The sequence below is a fragment of the Triticum aestivum genome, chromosome 5B, assembly GCF_018294505.1.
Source record: "Triticum aestivum cultivar Chinese Spring chromosome 5B, IWGSC CS RefSeq v2.1, whole genome shotgun sequence".
In the NCBI taxonomy this organism is placed as follows: Eukaryota; Viridiplantae; Streptophyta; class Magnoliopsida; order Poales; family Poaceae; genus Triticum; species Triticum aestivum.
The window spans coordinates 664321689-664339380 of NC_057807.1; the positions used below are offsets into that span (position 1 = coordinate 664321689).

Below are 17692 nucleotides of genomic sequence, written 5' to 3' on the forward strand. Positions count from 1 at the left end.
CGACCTGTCCGAATGATTGAATTTTGAAAGCCTGTTGGACACTCGTACACGCTGGGACATACGTGGGAGAAATGAGCTTCAACCCTAAAGATGACCTTAATCATTTATTTGATTCATTTATATGTATTATAACGCGTACAAACTGAAATATGCTCTACTGGATAAATGCAGCAGCATATCCTGCATCCAGCCGAAGCCGACGTGGCACAGTGAGGGCGCAACCACCTGCACGCCCACTCCGCGAGCCCTCCCACCGCCAGGTGGGCCCGCTCCCCGCTGCTCTTAGCTAGTCCACTTCGCCCGCCGGCCGGCGCACTCATCAGTTACTCTCGCAACCCGACGACCGCCACCGCCCCCTCCCCCTCCCCGTCGCGCTCTCTCCCCGGGTGGGAGGCTTCCCGACCGGCGGCGACCGCCCATGGGCCCCGTCCGGCTCGCCCTCCTCCTCCTCGCCGCCGCCGCCGCCGTCCTGCTCGGCGGCGGCGAGGCGGTGTACATCCCCTACAACACGTCGGCGGGGGTGGTCAACGGGAAGCTGAACGTGCACGTGGTCCCCCACACCCACGACGACGTCGGCTGGCTCAAGACCGTCGACCAGTACTACGTCGGATCCAACAACTCCATCCAGGTTCGAATTCCGCCGCTCGATTGTCGCCGGACTTGTGCGAGATTTTTCTTCTCCCCCGACCCTTTCCTCCAGATTTGTTACCCTTGTTTTGGTGTAGATTTATTTACGTTTCCGGTTGCCGTCAGACTCTGTGTGCATAGCGTTGAGGCTCAAGTTGGGTCTTTTTTGGTCGCAGAATGCCTGCGTCCAGAACGTGCTGGATTCGCTCGTGCCGGCGCTGCTCAAGGACGAGAACCGCAAGTTCATCTACGTCGAGCAGGTAAGGAGACCGTCAATGTCCGTCAGCAATCTGAAAAGCTCGGAGTTCTGGAATTGGGAGGTTGCAGAGCAATGTAGTACAACAGTTACCTGTAACAGCTCTGTTGCTGTACAACAGTTTCGTTTTTGTCAGTTGTCAGTATTACAGGAAACTCTGCCCCTGCTGTCTGTTTCCAGAATTGGAGCTGGACCAGCAGTTCTGCATCCAAATAGAACGGATGGTGTTACAATGTGGGTTCTGTTTTGGTTCGATGCTGTGATTTATCTTCAGTGACCGTCTATGAATGGTTTGGTTGCAGGCGTTTTTCCAGAGATGGTGGAGGCAGCAGAGCGACATGATCAAGGATACGGTGAAGGGGCTCGTCAGCTCCGGACGGTTGGAGTTCATGTATGCTGGCTCTTTGAACAACTTTCCTTTTTAGGCTGCGCTAGCAATCGTGTCTATGTTCTATAACTGATTGATGGCATATTACTCCTTGTGATGTTGCAGAAATGGGGGTATGTGCATGCACGACGAGGCGACTGTGCACTACATTGACATGATCGATCAGACTACGCTGGGGCACAGGTTCATCAAGGAGGAGTTTGGTCAGATTCCGAGGATTGGTTGGCAGATCGATCCGTTTGGGCACTCTGCGGTTCAGGCTTACCTGCTCGGTGCAGAGGTAATTCACTGTATCCATTTTATAATGTCATGCTTTCAGATTTTGTGTGACTTTTTTTTTCTTATGGTCCACTGTTACTTCCGTGTACATCTCATTTGCATGATAGTTTCACACTCAGGATGCTGACTTCTGTACCATTATGATAGGCTACCTGTCATCACTGGTTACAGTAATACCTGAACGTAGAGATGTGGCACTGTTGATTCATAGAGCATGCATAATAGGAATTCCAAGGGCTATGCTCTCAAGAGTGAAGTGATTGACTGCACTTCTTGACCACCTAACATATAACTAAATAATTTACACAACTCGGTCATTTCATTGAATTTTCAGCTACGCCTACAGTGTTTTGACAAACATGTCAGACTTGTCAGCGTAGAGATGGCTGCATAAACATTTAGTTGAGATGTATGACTAGGGATTTCTATACTAATTTAATCTCTTAGAGACTTCTAGTTTTGTCGGAGGAGAAGTTGGAGAACATGTGTGAGACAATATATAACCATTAGGTATCACCATAGCTAGCAATCTGAGGGGCCAAGATCTCATCCAAAGTAAGGTTAAGAGTGCAAGAATGGATTAAAGACTAGGTTATTTGTTAGCACTAGATTCTTGTATAGGGCATGGACCCAAGGCAAATTATTTGAAAGGTTGTGACTTGTGAGGGAGTGATAATCCCCTGTACTTGTTCAAGGTTATACTTAAATAACGTGCTGTCATTTCCCCAAATCTTTTCTCTCTTGTCGTGATTGTTTTGTCTCTGCTATTCTTATTCTCTCTACAAGATCCATCTTTTGCTCTTGATACAATACAACCTTGTCCCAACCTCACAGCCTTAGATTGGATATATGGCTACTGTGGATAAGAAGTATACCAGTGTAACACATTTTACCGTCTTTCAGGTAGGATTTGATGCCTTATATTTTTTCCGGATTGATTACCAAGATCGTGACACGAGGAATGTGACAAAAGAACTCGAGGTTGTATGGAGGGGCTCCAAGACCTTCGGCTCATCAGCTGATGTAAGTAGCATTTTCCTTTTCCGTAATGTAACTATACAGTGAATCATTCTGATGATCTAGCGTAGACCTGCACTGCGACGCACCCATGGGGTCTTAGCAGTATTTCTCGTTGCGAGTGATCTGCACCTTACTGAGGTGGCATGCTCCTAATAAAAACCATGACCATATATATTTTGTAACAGTTTCTTTATTGTCAATGAGTATGCAGCACTCCTGCCAGTTTTCTTGCTGAACAATCACTTTCAAGTTCGTAAAGTTTGGTAAACACGTTTCATGTGTAATGGTGGGAAATCTGCTCATTTTCTTTTCAGATTTTTGCTGGCATCTTCCCAAAAAATTATGAACCACCACCTGGTGAGTTTTATTTTGAAGTCGATGATACTTCCCCTGTTGTCCAGGTAAATTGATGAGAACTTCAGGTATGTTAATTTAATCAACACCAGGAATAAACCTATTGTTTACTACTTTTGTCTATGTAGGATGATCCCCTTCTTTTTGATTACAATGTTGAACAACGGGTGAATGATTTTGTTGCTGCAGCGCTGGCACAGGTACAGTAGGGTCTCATATATGTTCATACTTTTACGCTGGTGCATAATTTGCCCAGTTATATGCACTGGATGAAAATCAATTGCTCTACTACAAATTTCTTATTTAATTAGAACGGCCATCTGGATTGCATTCACAAGTTCATACCTAACACTGAAAATGCGGCTTCAGATTTCTATGTTACTTCGACCTTAGCATTTCATGCTGAAAATTTAAAGGATGCAACAGAAACGTCCCGACAGGTAACACTGTCTGTCCTAAACCCGTGTCCACCATACCGCTGAGCCGTGTGGTTCGTGGAAAGTATGGAAGTGAGGTCGATCTTACAGCGCGCACGTGGTTCTGTCGATAAGCCAAATACAGACCGTTCTACAAATAGATTTCCGTTATTTAAACCGCATCATTTCATACTTAAAGTTATTCTAGTATTTGGTAGTACAGGTGTTCATTGTAATTTATATTCATTATATCTTTTCTTTTTGTAGGCAAATGTTACAAGGACAAACCATATCATGTTTACAATGGGAACAGACTTCAAATATCAATACGCAGAAAGTTGGTTCAGACAGATGGACAAATTAATTCATTATGTGAACAAGGTAAAGGATGAGCCTGGAACAAGACGAACAATACTAGATTTTCATGACATATTTTTTTGAAAGATAATTATGCTTGTTTGAAACAGCATATTTAAGAATATGGTCAAAATGGTACTTTGAAGACCGTAAATGTCCTAAACCATTTGTATTGTGAATCGGTGGGTGTATTTCTTTAGTAACATCGAAGCTATATCACAAACTTATAATCACAGCACTACTTAATCATATCTCGTGAGCTGTCACCATCATGATTGTTTCAGTTATGGATCATGCAATATGCTTGAAATGTTTCAGTCTTCTCACACACTAGTATCAATATGGGAACAATTCATGGGATGCATTTGATTTTTTTTCTTGTGTCGTATAATTAGGTAAGGACATAAATGCTTAAGAAAATGGTCCATGCCTTCCTTGATACTAGTTGATTTTATTTGAGCATTTTAAATTGGTAAATAAGTAAATAGTGCAGATATTTTATGTAAAATATCTATTAACACATTATAACTCACCATGCTTGTTCTCTTTGACCATACCTCAGGATGGCCGTGTGAATGCCCTGTACTCTACTCCTTCCATTTACACTGATGCGAAATTTTCTGCAAATGAGCCATGGCCTCTTAAGACAAACGATTTCTTTCCGTATGTTCTATCTTATATTCATGATTGGTACAATTAACTTCGCTTTTGTACTTTTGTTCCTTCTCATTCATATGGCTGTGTTTCTTTGATCAGATATGCAGATAACCCCAATGCATACTGGACAGGTTACTTCACAAGCAGACCCGCCTTAAAACGATATGTCCGCATGATGAGTGGATATTACTTGGTAGTTTTACCTAGTCTTTTAATGTTTCCCTCTAGATGTCCAACACCATATGATATACTGCCTTGGTCACTTGGTGCCGTTCATGCTTAAAGGTTAATATGTTTTCACATTCAGGCAGCTAGGCAGCTGGAGTTCTTCATTGGAAGAAGCAAGTCAGGTTCCACAACAGATAGCTTAGGAGATGCCCTAGCTCTTGCTCAGCATCATGATGCTGTTACAGGAACAGAGAAGCAACACGTTGCAAATGATTATGCGAAGAGATTATCGATTGGCTATAAGAAAGTAACTTCTCGAGAAAATTGCTGTATTTCATATTTGATGATTTCTTTTGGGATTTGATGGATTGATTTGGTTCGATTCTTGTCCAGGCGGAGGAACTGGTTTCCACTTCTCTCGGTTGCTTGAGTGAGTCAGACTCAAATTCTCGTTGTTCGTCCCCAACGACAAAGTTTGGGCAGGTCGGGTTTGCAGGTTCTCTAACTAATTTGCCTTTTTAGTTAAAAATGACTTAGTATTTACTGTTTACTGAACTTTTTTCAGTGTCCTCTCCTGAACATTACTTATTGTCCCCCTTCCGAGATGAACTTATCTCAAGGAAAAAGCTTGGTGAGTTGTGTTCTTAACTCATGCATGGCTCTTCTCAAGATGAAATTTGTATAGGTTTTAATAAATCCATGACACTTTCTTTGAAAGTAAACCCGTGTAACATCTAATTTGTTGTTTTCAACTTTTTGTTACAGGTTGTTCTTGTGTACAACTCTCTTGGATGGAAACGAGAGGATGTCCTCCGCATACCAGTATGCAATTTTTGTTCCCTGAAAAACAAAATATTTTGTTGGTCTTTTCTGATTCATACATCCATCCATTCTGTTTATGAACACTATGTGCTTATAAATAGTGCCACTACCATGAAACTCCCATGCTGTAGAATGAAAACTAAATGTGCCTCTTTGTAAAATTAACAGGTCATGAGTGACTCAATTGTTGTCCATGATTCTGAGGGAAGAGAAATTGAATCGCAACTTCTGCCTATAGCTAATGCCTCATCGCACCTACGGGACAGACATGTCAAGGCTTACTTGGGCACATCGCCTGCCGCAAGTCCTAAGTTTTGGGTTGCTTTTCCTGCTTCGGTACCACCACTTGGTTTTAGCACTTATTTTATCTCGAGCGGAAAGAGATCAGGTGAATTCCATATCTTTCGTCTTGATATACAACAAAATATAAAGGATTGCTCGAAAGTTTGACAATTTCTCTGTTGCATTATATACATTTCAGCATCTATCTCTTCGACATCCACTCTAAACTCTCAGGGAAGTGAAAGTAGGAATCTGCAAGTTGGGCAAGGGCATTTGAAACTTCAATATGATGCAGCTGGAGCATTATCACAGTACTCCGATAGCAAGACTCAGGTAATCTGCTAATTTCCCAGCATTATTTTCAATCTGAAACGGTTTTACCTCTTGCCTTGCTTTCATCTTAAATAGTACAAAAGTTGTACACTAAGATTATCCAGGCTTATCTACCCTAGCAGCTCATATGTCCATTCTGGTATTGGATATTGAATTTCGCTTTTAGTTTTGCTTGTTATCTAGAATCACCTGTACTCAAGAATCATTACCATATTTCAAGGTTGAAGCAAATTTCGAGCAGAAGTACAAGTATTACATAGGACAAGATGGAGGCGGAGATGATCCTCAGGTGCACTAGGGATTCTACAAATAGTCTATTTCCCCTTAAAATTAGCAAGTACTTACACTGGCATTTGTTTGCTTTTTCCTGGACTGTAGGCTTCTGGAGCGTACATATTTCGCCCTAAGGACGTTGTTCCTATCAAAACTGATGGTCAGGTATGAAGAAGGGATCAAAGTATCTCTAAAATACTGAATGGATCAAAGGGATCTTAAAAAAAGGTGCATTATCAATCTGACGAATTTATGTTTCCCGCTTCAAGGTTCCTCCCATGATTCTGCGTGGGCCCATATTGGATGAAGTGCATCAGCAGATTAATCCATGGATATATCAGGTTAATCATATGAATACTGCTTGTCTGAACCACCACTCATAAGGATTTACTTGCTTCTTTTTTGTTCCTGATCTTCATGTTCTCAACGAATTTCTAGCACACATCTTTGTTGCTACAGCAACATGACGCTATTCGTTTGGAAATTTTAATAGTAACGCTATTCGTTCTGAATTATCATATACCTTAGACTTGGTAGATTTACTATTGTCCATTCAACATCTTGTGTATAACATGTGCGGTTCACCTATGATTAGATCAGGCAAATACTTGGTGAAATGTATATGTAAAAGAAATGTGAGGTTGATAGTACCAAAAATATGGACTTTATTCTGTTTTTTCATTCCTTGTTTATCGACTAAAAATATTTTTGTATTCTTGATAATTGATATAGCTTTTCTTATCTTTGTGCAGATAACTAGAGTTTACAAGGGAAAGGACTATATGGAAACCGAGTTCATAGTGAGTGCTGTGTCATTGCACCTTGCATCGATTTCTTCTTGGAGGCCTTCACATTTTGCATGACAATGCATTCGCCTTGTTTCTTTTCTGCCATTACATATTTCTAACATCTTATGAATAATTGTTTTTATTTGTAGGTTGGACCAATACCAATCGACGATGAAAATGGAAAAGAACTTTCAACTGAAATCATTACAAGCATGGCAACAAACAAAACATTTTACATTGATTCCAGTGGGCGTGATTTCATCAAAAGGGTATGATGCACTACCACTAGCAGTTGACCCTTTCCCCAGACAAAAAATGTCTATTGTCTTTCGAATAAATGTAGTGAAAGCAAAAAAATAGTTCACAGACAATTGCATTAATGATTCCTGCGCTAGTTTTGCAAGGGGGGAGAAACTAGCGATGTTATAGAGGATAACTGCAATATAAATTAAGTGTTGTAACGGTGCACAATTATGCCATTACTTATTTTAGTATATAAGATGCCCTTTTTTCTTTCAGGTACGGGATTATCGCTCGGAGTGGAAGATTCAAGTAAACCAACCTGTTGCTGGAAACTATTATCCTGTGAGCTCTTGTTTGCTCTATTATATTTTAAACAAGGAAGCTTAGTAGTATCCTTAAGAAATGGCTTCTTTCATCCTTTTCCCTCATTGAGTCAACATCTGGAAGTAGTTAGGAGTTCACTTTACACTTCCCCTCAGTTTACACATATTTTGTTTTTGGAGGGTTTTTGGTTTACTTTGTAATTGATATGTTTTTGGTCATTGATTCTACCTGTAGATGGCAACAGACATCTAATGACAGCTAAAGTAGCTCTCTTCTTTACTTATTTAACACCCTAAGAATAAGACGTGATACATGTAGTGATTTTATTGTGTAGCTTAGACGAGATGATGTGATCTTGCAGTGCAAAAGGACACACAAATTTTGACATTTAATGACAGATGAGGCAAGTCTCTGCATTTGGTGACATACAAGAGGGTTGACATAGGAAGTTGATCATTTAATGACAGATTTTAGCCGTATTTGGAGAACTTTGGTAGGCGAGGGGCTATTGGTGATTATGGAAGTTATAAGAAGTTGAATTGTGGAGGATCCATAGTTGCAAAGTATTCTGTAGTTTCACTTGTAGATTGTGATGGGGCTGATTTATACACAGATTGATAGATCTGTATTTATTTTCAGATTAATCTTGGCATTTATGTGGAAGATGGCAGCAAAGAGTTATCTATACTTGTAGACAGGTCTGTTGGAGGTTCGAGCATAAAGGATGGACAAATAGAGATAATGCTACACAGGTACATGTCACAATCAGATTTGCACTCCTTCTTTCATACTGTAGCAATTTTCTTTTTCTACCTCTGCTTGGTTCAATATTTCTTACTCCTTGTGTAGGAGGCTACTCAATGATGATGGTCGTGGTGTTGCGGAAGCTCTAGAGGAAAAAGTCTGTTTGGATGATCAATGTGAAGGACTAGTTGTAAGTAATGAATATCTTTCTGACCATGTGCTTTGGATGGAATTGAAAACCAGATGTTTGCATATACCACCAAATCCTGTTGTGCAGATCAATTTGTTCTATTATTTGCAAGCACACAATATGTTGTGCAGAAACATTATCTAAAGCAACTTATTACATTATCAACAGATCCAAGGAAAATACTATCTCAAAATTGACCCACAAGGTGACGGAGCTAGGTGGCGTCGTACATTTGGTCAGGAACTGTACTCTCCTCTTCTTCTTGCGTTTGCAGAAAAGGTACAGCATAAATTTTGTTGCACTCATGATCGAACAAACAGTTATTCTCGTCATGTTGAACATTCCCCTACTTGTTTTTTCCAGGACGGAGGCAACTGGGCGAATTCACATGTTTCATCATTCTCTGCAATGGATCCAACTTACAGCCTTCCTGAAAATGTCGCGTTGCTTACTCTTGAGGTATGTGTATGTCTATGGAGAATGGACCATTGTTATCATATCTCCTTAAAAAGGGAAAAAATGGGTATGTACTGGGCAAGAGAGTGCTGATCTGATAACTCAGAGTACCGTACCTTTTTTTTTTTTGCAATGTTGCAAGCTAGTTTTTAATCCTGCTGGTTTGAGAGGTTACAAGTAATACATCCAGTTAGCTGCAACAAATGTAATCAACACCACAGAATATTGATGAAAATGGTATCTGGATCCGTTTGCTGCGCGTGTTAAAAGTACCTATGCGTTGTACAGGAACTCGAAGATGGAAGTGTTCTCCTTCGGTTGGCTCACCTATACGAGGTCTCATACTTTGGTCATTCTCGTTTACTTTCTCTCGCTCCAATCAGATCCATTTTTGTACCTTTTGTAAAACATTGTGCTGTGCATGTAGGCTGGAGAGCATAAGGATCTCTCGGCTCCGGCGAGTGTCGACCTCAAGAGGGTATTCCCAGATAAAAAGGTAACCTCCAATAAAATCTACACCGTTTTATTTATTTGATTGGATCTTGATGAATATTTCTCACACTCTTCCCAATCCTGATGCTCCAGATCGGCAAGATAATCGAAACAAGCCTATCAGCGAACCAAGAGCGCGCCGCCATGGAGAAGAAGAGGCTGAAGTGGAAGGTGGCTGGGCCTCCCCCAAAAGAAAATGTGGTCCGTGGAGGGCCCGTGGACCCCTCCAAGCTCGTCGTCGAGCTGGCACCCATGGAGATCCGCACATTCGTCATCAACTTCGACCACCGACTCGCCGCGCATCCGATCTAGGCGCCATGGCGATGATCGCCGACATTGTAACTTTTTTGTAATTTTGAACCAGAATGTTGTATTGTTGAAGCTGAACTCGAATGAGTTGTGAATAGCAATAAGAAATAATGTGGCCACGGAGGCCTGGAGCGTCATCAACTTCTTAAATAAGCTTCCGCTAGTGAGATCAGTTGCTCGAGTACTTAAGCGCATACTCCGACGCCAAATTATAGATTTAACATAGTATTTTTCAAAGTCAAACTTTGGAAATTTTGACTAAGTTTTATAGAAAAACTATCAACTTACAGTACTAAATCAATACCATTAGATTCATCATAAAATATGTTTTTGAACGTAAATATTCATATTTTACCTATAAATTTGGTCAAAGTTTACAAATATTTTTTAAAAAAATTATTCACTATAATTTGGCAAGGAGTGAGTATGTGATTGTGATGGTATGGTAGTGTCTGAGTACTAAGTGTGGAATTTTGGCTCCCTGGCTTGAATTCTTTTTGGAATATTTGGAAATCATCTTTTTAAGTTTGATTTTTTTAAAACACACACACACACACACACACACACATGGATGAAATAGGTTTTGATGCGATGCAATGACTTTGTTTTTTGTATATGTGGCTGAAATACAAATATATTTCATCATACAACTTTACAAATATGAAATATACATATATCATACTTTCTTCATCCCAAAATAAGTGCGTCAACCCTTAGTCAAGCACCTGCTCCTATTGTGAAAAAAAAAGAGGTAATAGCATCCCAGGTACCCTAACTTGCACCCAATGTGATGATTTAGTCCCAAAGTTGCAAAACTTGACCAAATCATACCCCAACTTGCACCTCATGTGATGATTTAGTCCCAGGCCAATCACAGCTCGCCAATTGGCTGGACCGGTCAGCGCACACAGTTTTGCAGAAAACCCCCTGCCGTTTCCAATTATCAACCCGCAGTCACCCCCCACTTGAATTAAATCTGTCGACGGCGCCCCCACCGCCAACGCTGCGGACGCGGACGCCACGCTCGGCGAGCTCGCCTCCAACCTCTGACGCGTACGCCGACGCCGACGCCACGATGCGCTGCTCACGCAGCAGTTCCCGGTCCGCCCCAGATCCCAGGCCCATGCCCTCGACCGCGTCATGGCCATCAAGCTGTTGGAGGAGCACCTCATCCCGCGCTGCGTCGAGTGCCTCGCCAGAGGCAAGGCCCCCATCCCCGGCAAGACCCCCGACTCCTCCACCTCCTAGCCGGACAGCAGCCCCGACAGGGATGACCCAGACCCGGTCGCGGCCGCCACCGAGGCCCTCGCCAAGGTTGACCTCTCCGACGACCCGGACACCACCGCCACCGCCAAGTCCGGCTCCAGCAAGCCCCGTCAGGCAGCCAGAGGCGGCGGCGGTGACGTGGGCAAGTCGCTCGACTACCTGTACCGCGCGTGCAGGATCGCTCGCCGTGAAGCACATCGACATCGCCGTCTCCGTCCTCTCCCTCTTCATGGAGCCCAAGAAGCTCGCCAGCCTCACCGAGTGACGCGTACGTGAGTCATCTTGCTCTATTATGTTTATAGCCATGGAGGATTTACTGTTAGTAGTGCGTAGTTGTTTGGATGAGTGATTTGGGTAGTCGTTTAGTTCAATAGAGGTTCAGATGAGAGATGAGCATTGTGTTCTGTACTTCTGATTGCATTATGTGGCACCGAATGGTTGTTGCCTAGCTTATCCAGTACGACTTGAATGAATTTTGGTGCGAATTTGGTTGATCTTCTTGTGCTCTGTTCCGACTGTTTGTTCAACTTCTGTTGTTGCTTGTGCTAATTTTTTTCCTGCATGCATCAGTTACTGTTTAGATGGCTTAGTTCACTTCCAGTTTTTACTCTGAATCATCCTATGCATATAAGGAATGTTGTTCAGTTGTTAGAATTCTGTTTGAAAAGCATGAGCGTTTGATGATCAGGCACAGGACCGGATGCCACAAACTCACTGCAATGATCATTTCATTCTTCTATTATGATATACTCTGAAGTACTGCATATTTATGTGTTTTGTCAGTCCCCTGGAGGTCCTGCAGGCGGTGCTGGAGTTGCAGGAGGCGGTCGCGGTGTCCTGCGGGCTAAATTGCTAACTGAATGTCTTTGTCAGTCCCCTTTCAGTTATGGCTCATGAACTTAATTACAGTGTTCATCTTGTTTCTGATCTGTTAAGGTGTGCATGATTGATCGACTGCATGTTCTGTTTTTGCACTGTGGATCATGTAGGACGAATGTCATTCAGATACAGGATCAGCCTTACTGAAACTCTTTGATATTCTCGCCTTTTCGGTTTTGACTGATGAACTCACCTCGGTTAAATTCTAGCTTATGACAGGAATGTTGGTAGCTGCGCTAAGCTTCAGGATTTTATCAGTACTTAGGATTGATCAACTACAAAACCTGACTAAAGTTACCTTTAATTGTGTCCCATCAAACAGTTTTTGGAGGGTTGGTTGCTGGGCTAAGTTAGTTTCTGTTGGTTGCTAGGCAATTTCCTAGTTGTGTCTGATCAAGCAGTTTTCTAGAGTTGTGCAAATGCAACTTAATGTTGGTCAGGTTCTGTAGAATTATGCACTGATAAACTTGTCATCATACATGGTCTTTATTTATCGTGTTACCACTCTCGTTTAAATGCATTTGTTTTTGGAGACAAGGCAGTGAAAGGAGGTGCAGAGTAACATGTTTCAGATTACATGCATGTTAAGTACACAAGCCCTACTTTGCATTTTGCCCAGCGACGTTGCCTCTATACCATGTTTTAAACTGCTAATTCGGCTGTATATGCCCTTCCTAGGGTCATTAATTTGTGAATCACAGAATATGAGTAGTGTTGTATTCGAGCTCTAAATTTCGTACAGTAGAGCACACACACATGACACATGTACAAGTAGAGTAATTTGTACCGTCGTGCTCATCTCGGTCGCCGACGCGGCCGGCGTCTCCCTCATCTCAGTCATCGTGGTGTACATATACTGGAAGCTGCGCGACCGGCGCGGGGACGACGTCGACGACAACGAGGACGAGGAGGGGCGAGGGCTCTTCGCCTGCCCGTGCATGCGCGCAAACACCTGCGGGGACTCGTCGGACGGGTCCGACGCGGGCGGCGGCGAGAAGAAACGCGGCAACGGTTCCGGGGGCGGAGGCGGCGGCGAGGACGAGGAGCTGGTGGCGATCGACAAGGGGTTCCGGATGGAGCTACACGAGCTGTTGCGGTCGTCGGCGTACGTGCTGGGGAAGGGCGGGAAGGGGATCGTGTACAAGGTGGTGGTGGGCAACGGGACGACGCCGGTGGCCGTGCGGCGGCTGAGCGGCGGCACCGCGGACCCGGAGCGGTACAAGGAGTTCGCGGCGGAGGCCGGCGCCATCGGGCGCGTGCGGCACCCCAACGTGGTGCGGTTGCGCGCCTACTACTGGTCGCCCGATGAGAAGCTCGTCGTCACCGACTTCATCAACAACGACAACCTCGCCTCCGCGCTGCGCGGTACGTAACATCCTCTCCTATACAATTCACGCTCTTTTTTCCAATGGTTTGCTCTGCTATGGAGAACAGAATGGGTTAATAATTGGAAACGGCAGGGGGGTTTCTGCAAAACTGCGTGCGCTGACCCGTCCAGCCACTTGGCAGCCAATTGGCGAGTTGTGATAGGCCTGGGACTAAATCATCACATGAGGTGCAAGTTGAGGTATGATTTGGTCAAGTTTTGCAACTTTGGGACTAAATCATCACATTGGGTGCAAGTTAGGGTACCTGGGGTGCTATTACCAAAAAAAAAACCCTCCACTCCTGCTCCCCAAGGCCCAAACTCAACATCTAAAAAAAAAACAAGAAGGCCCGCTCTCCCCCGGCTCCGCTCCCATGGCGAAGGAGGACCCCTCCTCGCCGGCGCGCGAGAGCCCGGGGCCTCAGCCGGCGGAGGGCGACGCCCCGTTGCCGGCGGGGTTCATCTTCAGGTGCGACGGCGCGACCAAGCCCGAGTGCTTCAGGTACAGGGTGCTGGGCCTGCCGCGGCGGAGGCTGGGCGCCGTCTCCCGGATCAGGCGCGGCGCCGCGCTCTTCCTCTACGACTTCGACGCCAGGTACCTCTACGGGCCCTACCGCGCCGACTCCGACGGCGGGCGCGACCTCGAGCCCGCCGCCTTCCAGGGCCGCCTACCTGCCCAGGTACCGTCCCGCCCCCCTCGCCTTCCATGCCTGGAGACTGGAGTCATGTGTGATTGTGCGTGTGTGAATCTCTCCACCATCAAGGAAGGATGCGGTGCTGATTTACCACTCGATGCGTCACTGAAATGTGAGGTTCCTGGTGCCACATTTCAGTGGCAAATCACCAGGTCCCAAATCTGTATGGTGGCAGATTCTCGGTTTTGCACCCTTGTTAGGTCCCAAATCCACTGCTAGGAATGATACATAAGTATTTTATTTTGCAAGTCCCTTATGTCCCGAAGGAGTCCTGACAATTTTAATTTTCTGAAATTTCAGTTCATCTTGGCTCATATTGTGCTCTTCAGTTTCCAGTGGCATCCAGCAATCAACTTGATAGATTAGCCGTGCGTTATTATTTCTCATAAATTGAATGTTCAGTGTTCTTGTATGTGCAGGTCAAATTCATGATTGATGGTGATTTCATGCCTGTCCGAGGGAAAACCGTTAGATACACCATAAAAGAGAATTATCCCGGCAAATTCTTGCCAGAACTTACCTTTACACAAGTAAGTGGAATCAGTGTTTATTGATATTTTTTACTTGAGTAAAGGTGAAACGAATTGTGCTGAATCTTTCTTGTAGACAACTCCTGTACAAAATGGTTCGAACTTAAGACAGTCTGCCAGATGGACACTCATTCTCGCTTATTTATGGGTCTTCTGTATTATACATTAAAGTATCAAACTGGTCAATTCACATCTTGTTGTGCCTAGATTTGAACTACTGATGGAAGGTTATTTTATGAAAAACAGTAATTAGGAGAGCCATGTGCTTCAGAACTTGCTGCTGTGGTGTTAGCATATGTACAAGCAAGTCGGGATTAAGAGAGATTACAATGTACTAATATTTAATTCTTTATTGACTATGATTTAACTTCGAGAACTGGAGTTTATCTTTGTAATAATGCCTTTATTTTGAATCTCAGCCATTTATTTTGTAGAACCCAGATATTTTTAGTATGGCAGCACCCATAGGGTTTCTGATTGTATTAAGCTGTTTGGTAATCAAAATGTTTCTTTTTCCTGGGAAAATAGCAACATGGTATAGAGATGAAAAAAGTGGGTGTAATGGGAACACGTTCTTCTTTCTATCACTTCTTCTCTCGAGTTTTTAGGTGGAATTACTGGTATAGTCATATCAGTGTATTGGCTAGTCGGAATAGACAGGAATAGCACATTTATCTTCCATCTTTCTGTTCTGTCTTTAATTTTATCAGTGCTTAGCTGTGAAACTATATCATACATTTACCTGCATTAAGTTCCATTGTTTCTGGTATTCTGTTGTAGGTTGAGAAATTGAGAGCATTGTTCCGTCCAATTACTTCACTGCCAGTGCCAGATGCACCACCCCTGCATTATGTTGACAACAGTCATCCCGCTCCATCTGCTCCTTTTCTGCCTCCTTCGGCTTCATCTTCAGACCCAACACAGCCATCTGCTTATGTGCCTCACCCAAGCGCCTGTGTTCTCACTCCAGATGCTCAGCTGGTGCCAAATGAACCTTATGCATGCCCAGATTCTCACCTTCCTGCTCCAACTGCTCAATTCGCCGCGCCTGCTTACTATGTGACCACAACTGCACATCCGTATCAAGCATATGGTGCATCGCCTGCCACCTACCACTACGCCCAAGCGCCTCCTTTGCAACTTGTCTATGTGCAAGCCCAACGCCCTGTGCCAGAACATGTTACAGACCCTGCCTGTTCCTCTGATCCCAACTATGATGCTAATGGGAATGATCCGTATCTATTTGATGCTGTGAAGTCTCATTACCAGGAAACTACTTCTGGGAGGTATGTATGGTAGCCACCAATTGGGCCTAGTACTTCTCTGTTTCTTAATATCTGCTACTACCTCCGTTCCAAAATAGATGACCCAACTTTGTACTAACTTTAGTATAAAGTTAGTACAAAGTTGGGTCATCTATTTTGGAACGGAGGTAGTACATGAAAAGCTATTTTTTGCAATCCATTTTGTATACATATAGGTCAATGCCCACCTCGTTGACGTCTCAAAACCGTAATTTCAGCTAGTCTAGGTACTTCTAAAAAGGAACTACTTGCAGGGACAATGTCGTTGACGTCTCAAAACCGTAATTTCAGCTAGTCTAGGTACTTCTAAAAAGGAACTACTTGCAGGGACAATGTAGATCGGAAGCCGCCATCTATTCCTGTGTCTTTTTTTTCTTTGCTACATGCACAAGTAATTGATCGTGCTTTTCCCTCGCACATGTTTGTGTTTCAGAGCTGCTGCACCACATGAAGTGGCCGCGACGAACCTGCAACTTGTCATGCACTATGGGTACGCCCCAGGCAGTGAGGGTGCAACCGGTGAAACTACGCAGTCCAGTGCTGAAGGAGCCGCATCGGCGATCTACTCCCATGCGGGTGCCCCAGCAACGCCATCGCACCTGCACCACATGACGTGGCCGTGACAAACCTGCAACTTGTCATGCACTATGGGTACGCCCCAGGCAGCTATGGTGCAACCGAAGAAACTACGCAGTCCAGTGCTGAAGGAGCTGCATCAGTGATCTACTCCCATGCGGGTGCCCCAGTGACCACTCAGGCTGCGCCATCGGTGTATGCCGTGGCAGCTGCACCGGCTAACCTGTGATTGCCCTGTCACCATTCAGTCTTTCTGGCAACATGGTCAATCCTAACCAAGTGAGCTGTTGCTCTGCCCTGTCGTGGTTCACCATTCTACCCACATAGGGGACTGGGAGTTCGGATCGGTGAAAGAGGACATCGCTCTCCTCTCTGCTGATGTGTGACCATTTCAACGTTCTTTTTGCCAACATGATCGATCCGAATCAAGAGCGCTGCTGCTCTGTGCCGGTGTGCTTTGCCATTCTTTCTACCAAGAGACTGGGATTTCAGATCGGTGAAAGATGGCATTGCTCTCGTTTTTGCTGATGTGTTTGGTTGGTATGATGTGTAGATGGATTCAGCTACTGCTGCTCTTTGGTTTGTTAGACACTAACTGCTACTCCCTCCTTCCCCTAATATAAGAGGTTTTTGACATGAGACGGGGACAGTACCTGTTGGTGTCGAGTTTAGAGTGGTATAAGGTGATGTAACTATTGTGAGACCAACTCTACCACAATCCCTGTATGGATCCGTATACCAAGAAACCGCCGGGGCCGGGGGTGGGGTGGGGATTTCCCCTAAGGCCTCATTTGGTTGTGAGGGATCCTCCCGGGATCCCCGTCCTTTCCCTGGGCGAGACTCCCGCCTGCAATTTCCACCCCGGTTCTTCAGACGATCAATTTGGTAACATCGTGGAAAGGTTTTTCTCGCCCCGATCTTCCCGAAATCCCTGGGCCGTTCACCCTGACCTCCGCACACCAGAAGAATTCGCCCGGGCTCTCTCACGACGCGATGACTCAGCCGCCTCGCCCTCTCTCGCTCTGTTCCTCTACCTCCCGCTCTTCTCCCTCCGTTCTCTTCCCTCCCCATTGCTACCCAAATGGCAACGGTGGCATTTTCACATGATGGGAGGGGGATCCCATATGATTAGGGAAATCCCCCTCGGGGGGTTTACTGCCCTGGGTTTTCCACCCCAACAACCAAATGAGCCCTAATTGCCACCATGTGCCACCTATTGCAAAAAAACATTCCTTTGTGAGTTGGATTTGCGGGTGCAAACCTGTAGGATCGGAAGTATGTCTAGAGGGGGGGGGGGG

General features: G+C 44.5%; 1 protein-coding gene and 1 pseudogene across 2 annotated transcripts; both read left to right on the forward strand.

Annotated features, from left to right (window-relative positions):
* Nucleotides 1–288: 288 nt before the first annotated feature.
* LOC123114027 (alpha-mannosidase At3g26720-like) lies at nt 289–17140 on the forward strand (annotated as a pseudogene). Its single transcript, XR_006456376.1, has 32 exons — nt 289–628; nt 804–887; nt 1186–1274; nt 1377–1551; nt 2454–2573; nt 2885–2971; nt 3053–3124; nt 3608–3721; nt 4260–4360; nt 4454–4547; nt 4662–4829; nt 4916–5005; nt 5088–5153; nt 5288–5344; nt 5513–5732; nt 5826–5959; nt 6180–6248; nt 6338–6397; nt 6502–6573; nt 6985–7032; nt 7170–7289; nt 7540–7605; nt 8227–8339; nt 8437–8521; nt 8690–8800; nt 8885–8980; nt 9266–9313; nt 9405–9473; nt 9563–9670; nt 14404–14514; nt 15295–15800; nt 16252–17140. The product of XR_006456376.1 is annotated as an alpha-mannosidase At3g26720-like (transcript).
* On the forward strand, nt 11840–13945 carry LOC123114026 (receptor protein kinase-like protein ZAR1). The gene is made up of 2 exons (XM_044535378.1): nt 11840–13288; nt 13384–13945. The coding sequence occupies exons 1-2, from the start codon at nt 12862–12864 to the stop codon at nt 13410–13412; spliced, it is 456 nt and encodes a 151-aa protein (XP_044391313.1). The 5' UTR covers nt 11840–12861; the 3' UTR covers nt 13413–13945.
* Nucleotides 17141–17692: the final 552 nt, after the last annotated feature.

Bases quoted from the DNA above. Each gene is read 5' to 3' on its own strand.
- LOC123114026 (XM_044535378.1), top strand. From the start codon at position 12,862: ATGCGCGCAAACACCTGCGGGGACTCGTCGGACGGGTCCGACGCGGGC. The intron at 13,289-13,383 runs GTACGTAACATC...TGGAAACGGCAG, and splicing joins CCTCGCCTCCGCGCTGCGCG to GGGGGTTTCTGCAAAACTGC.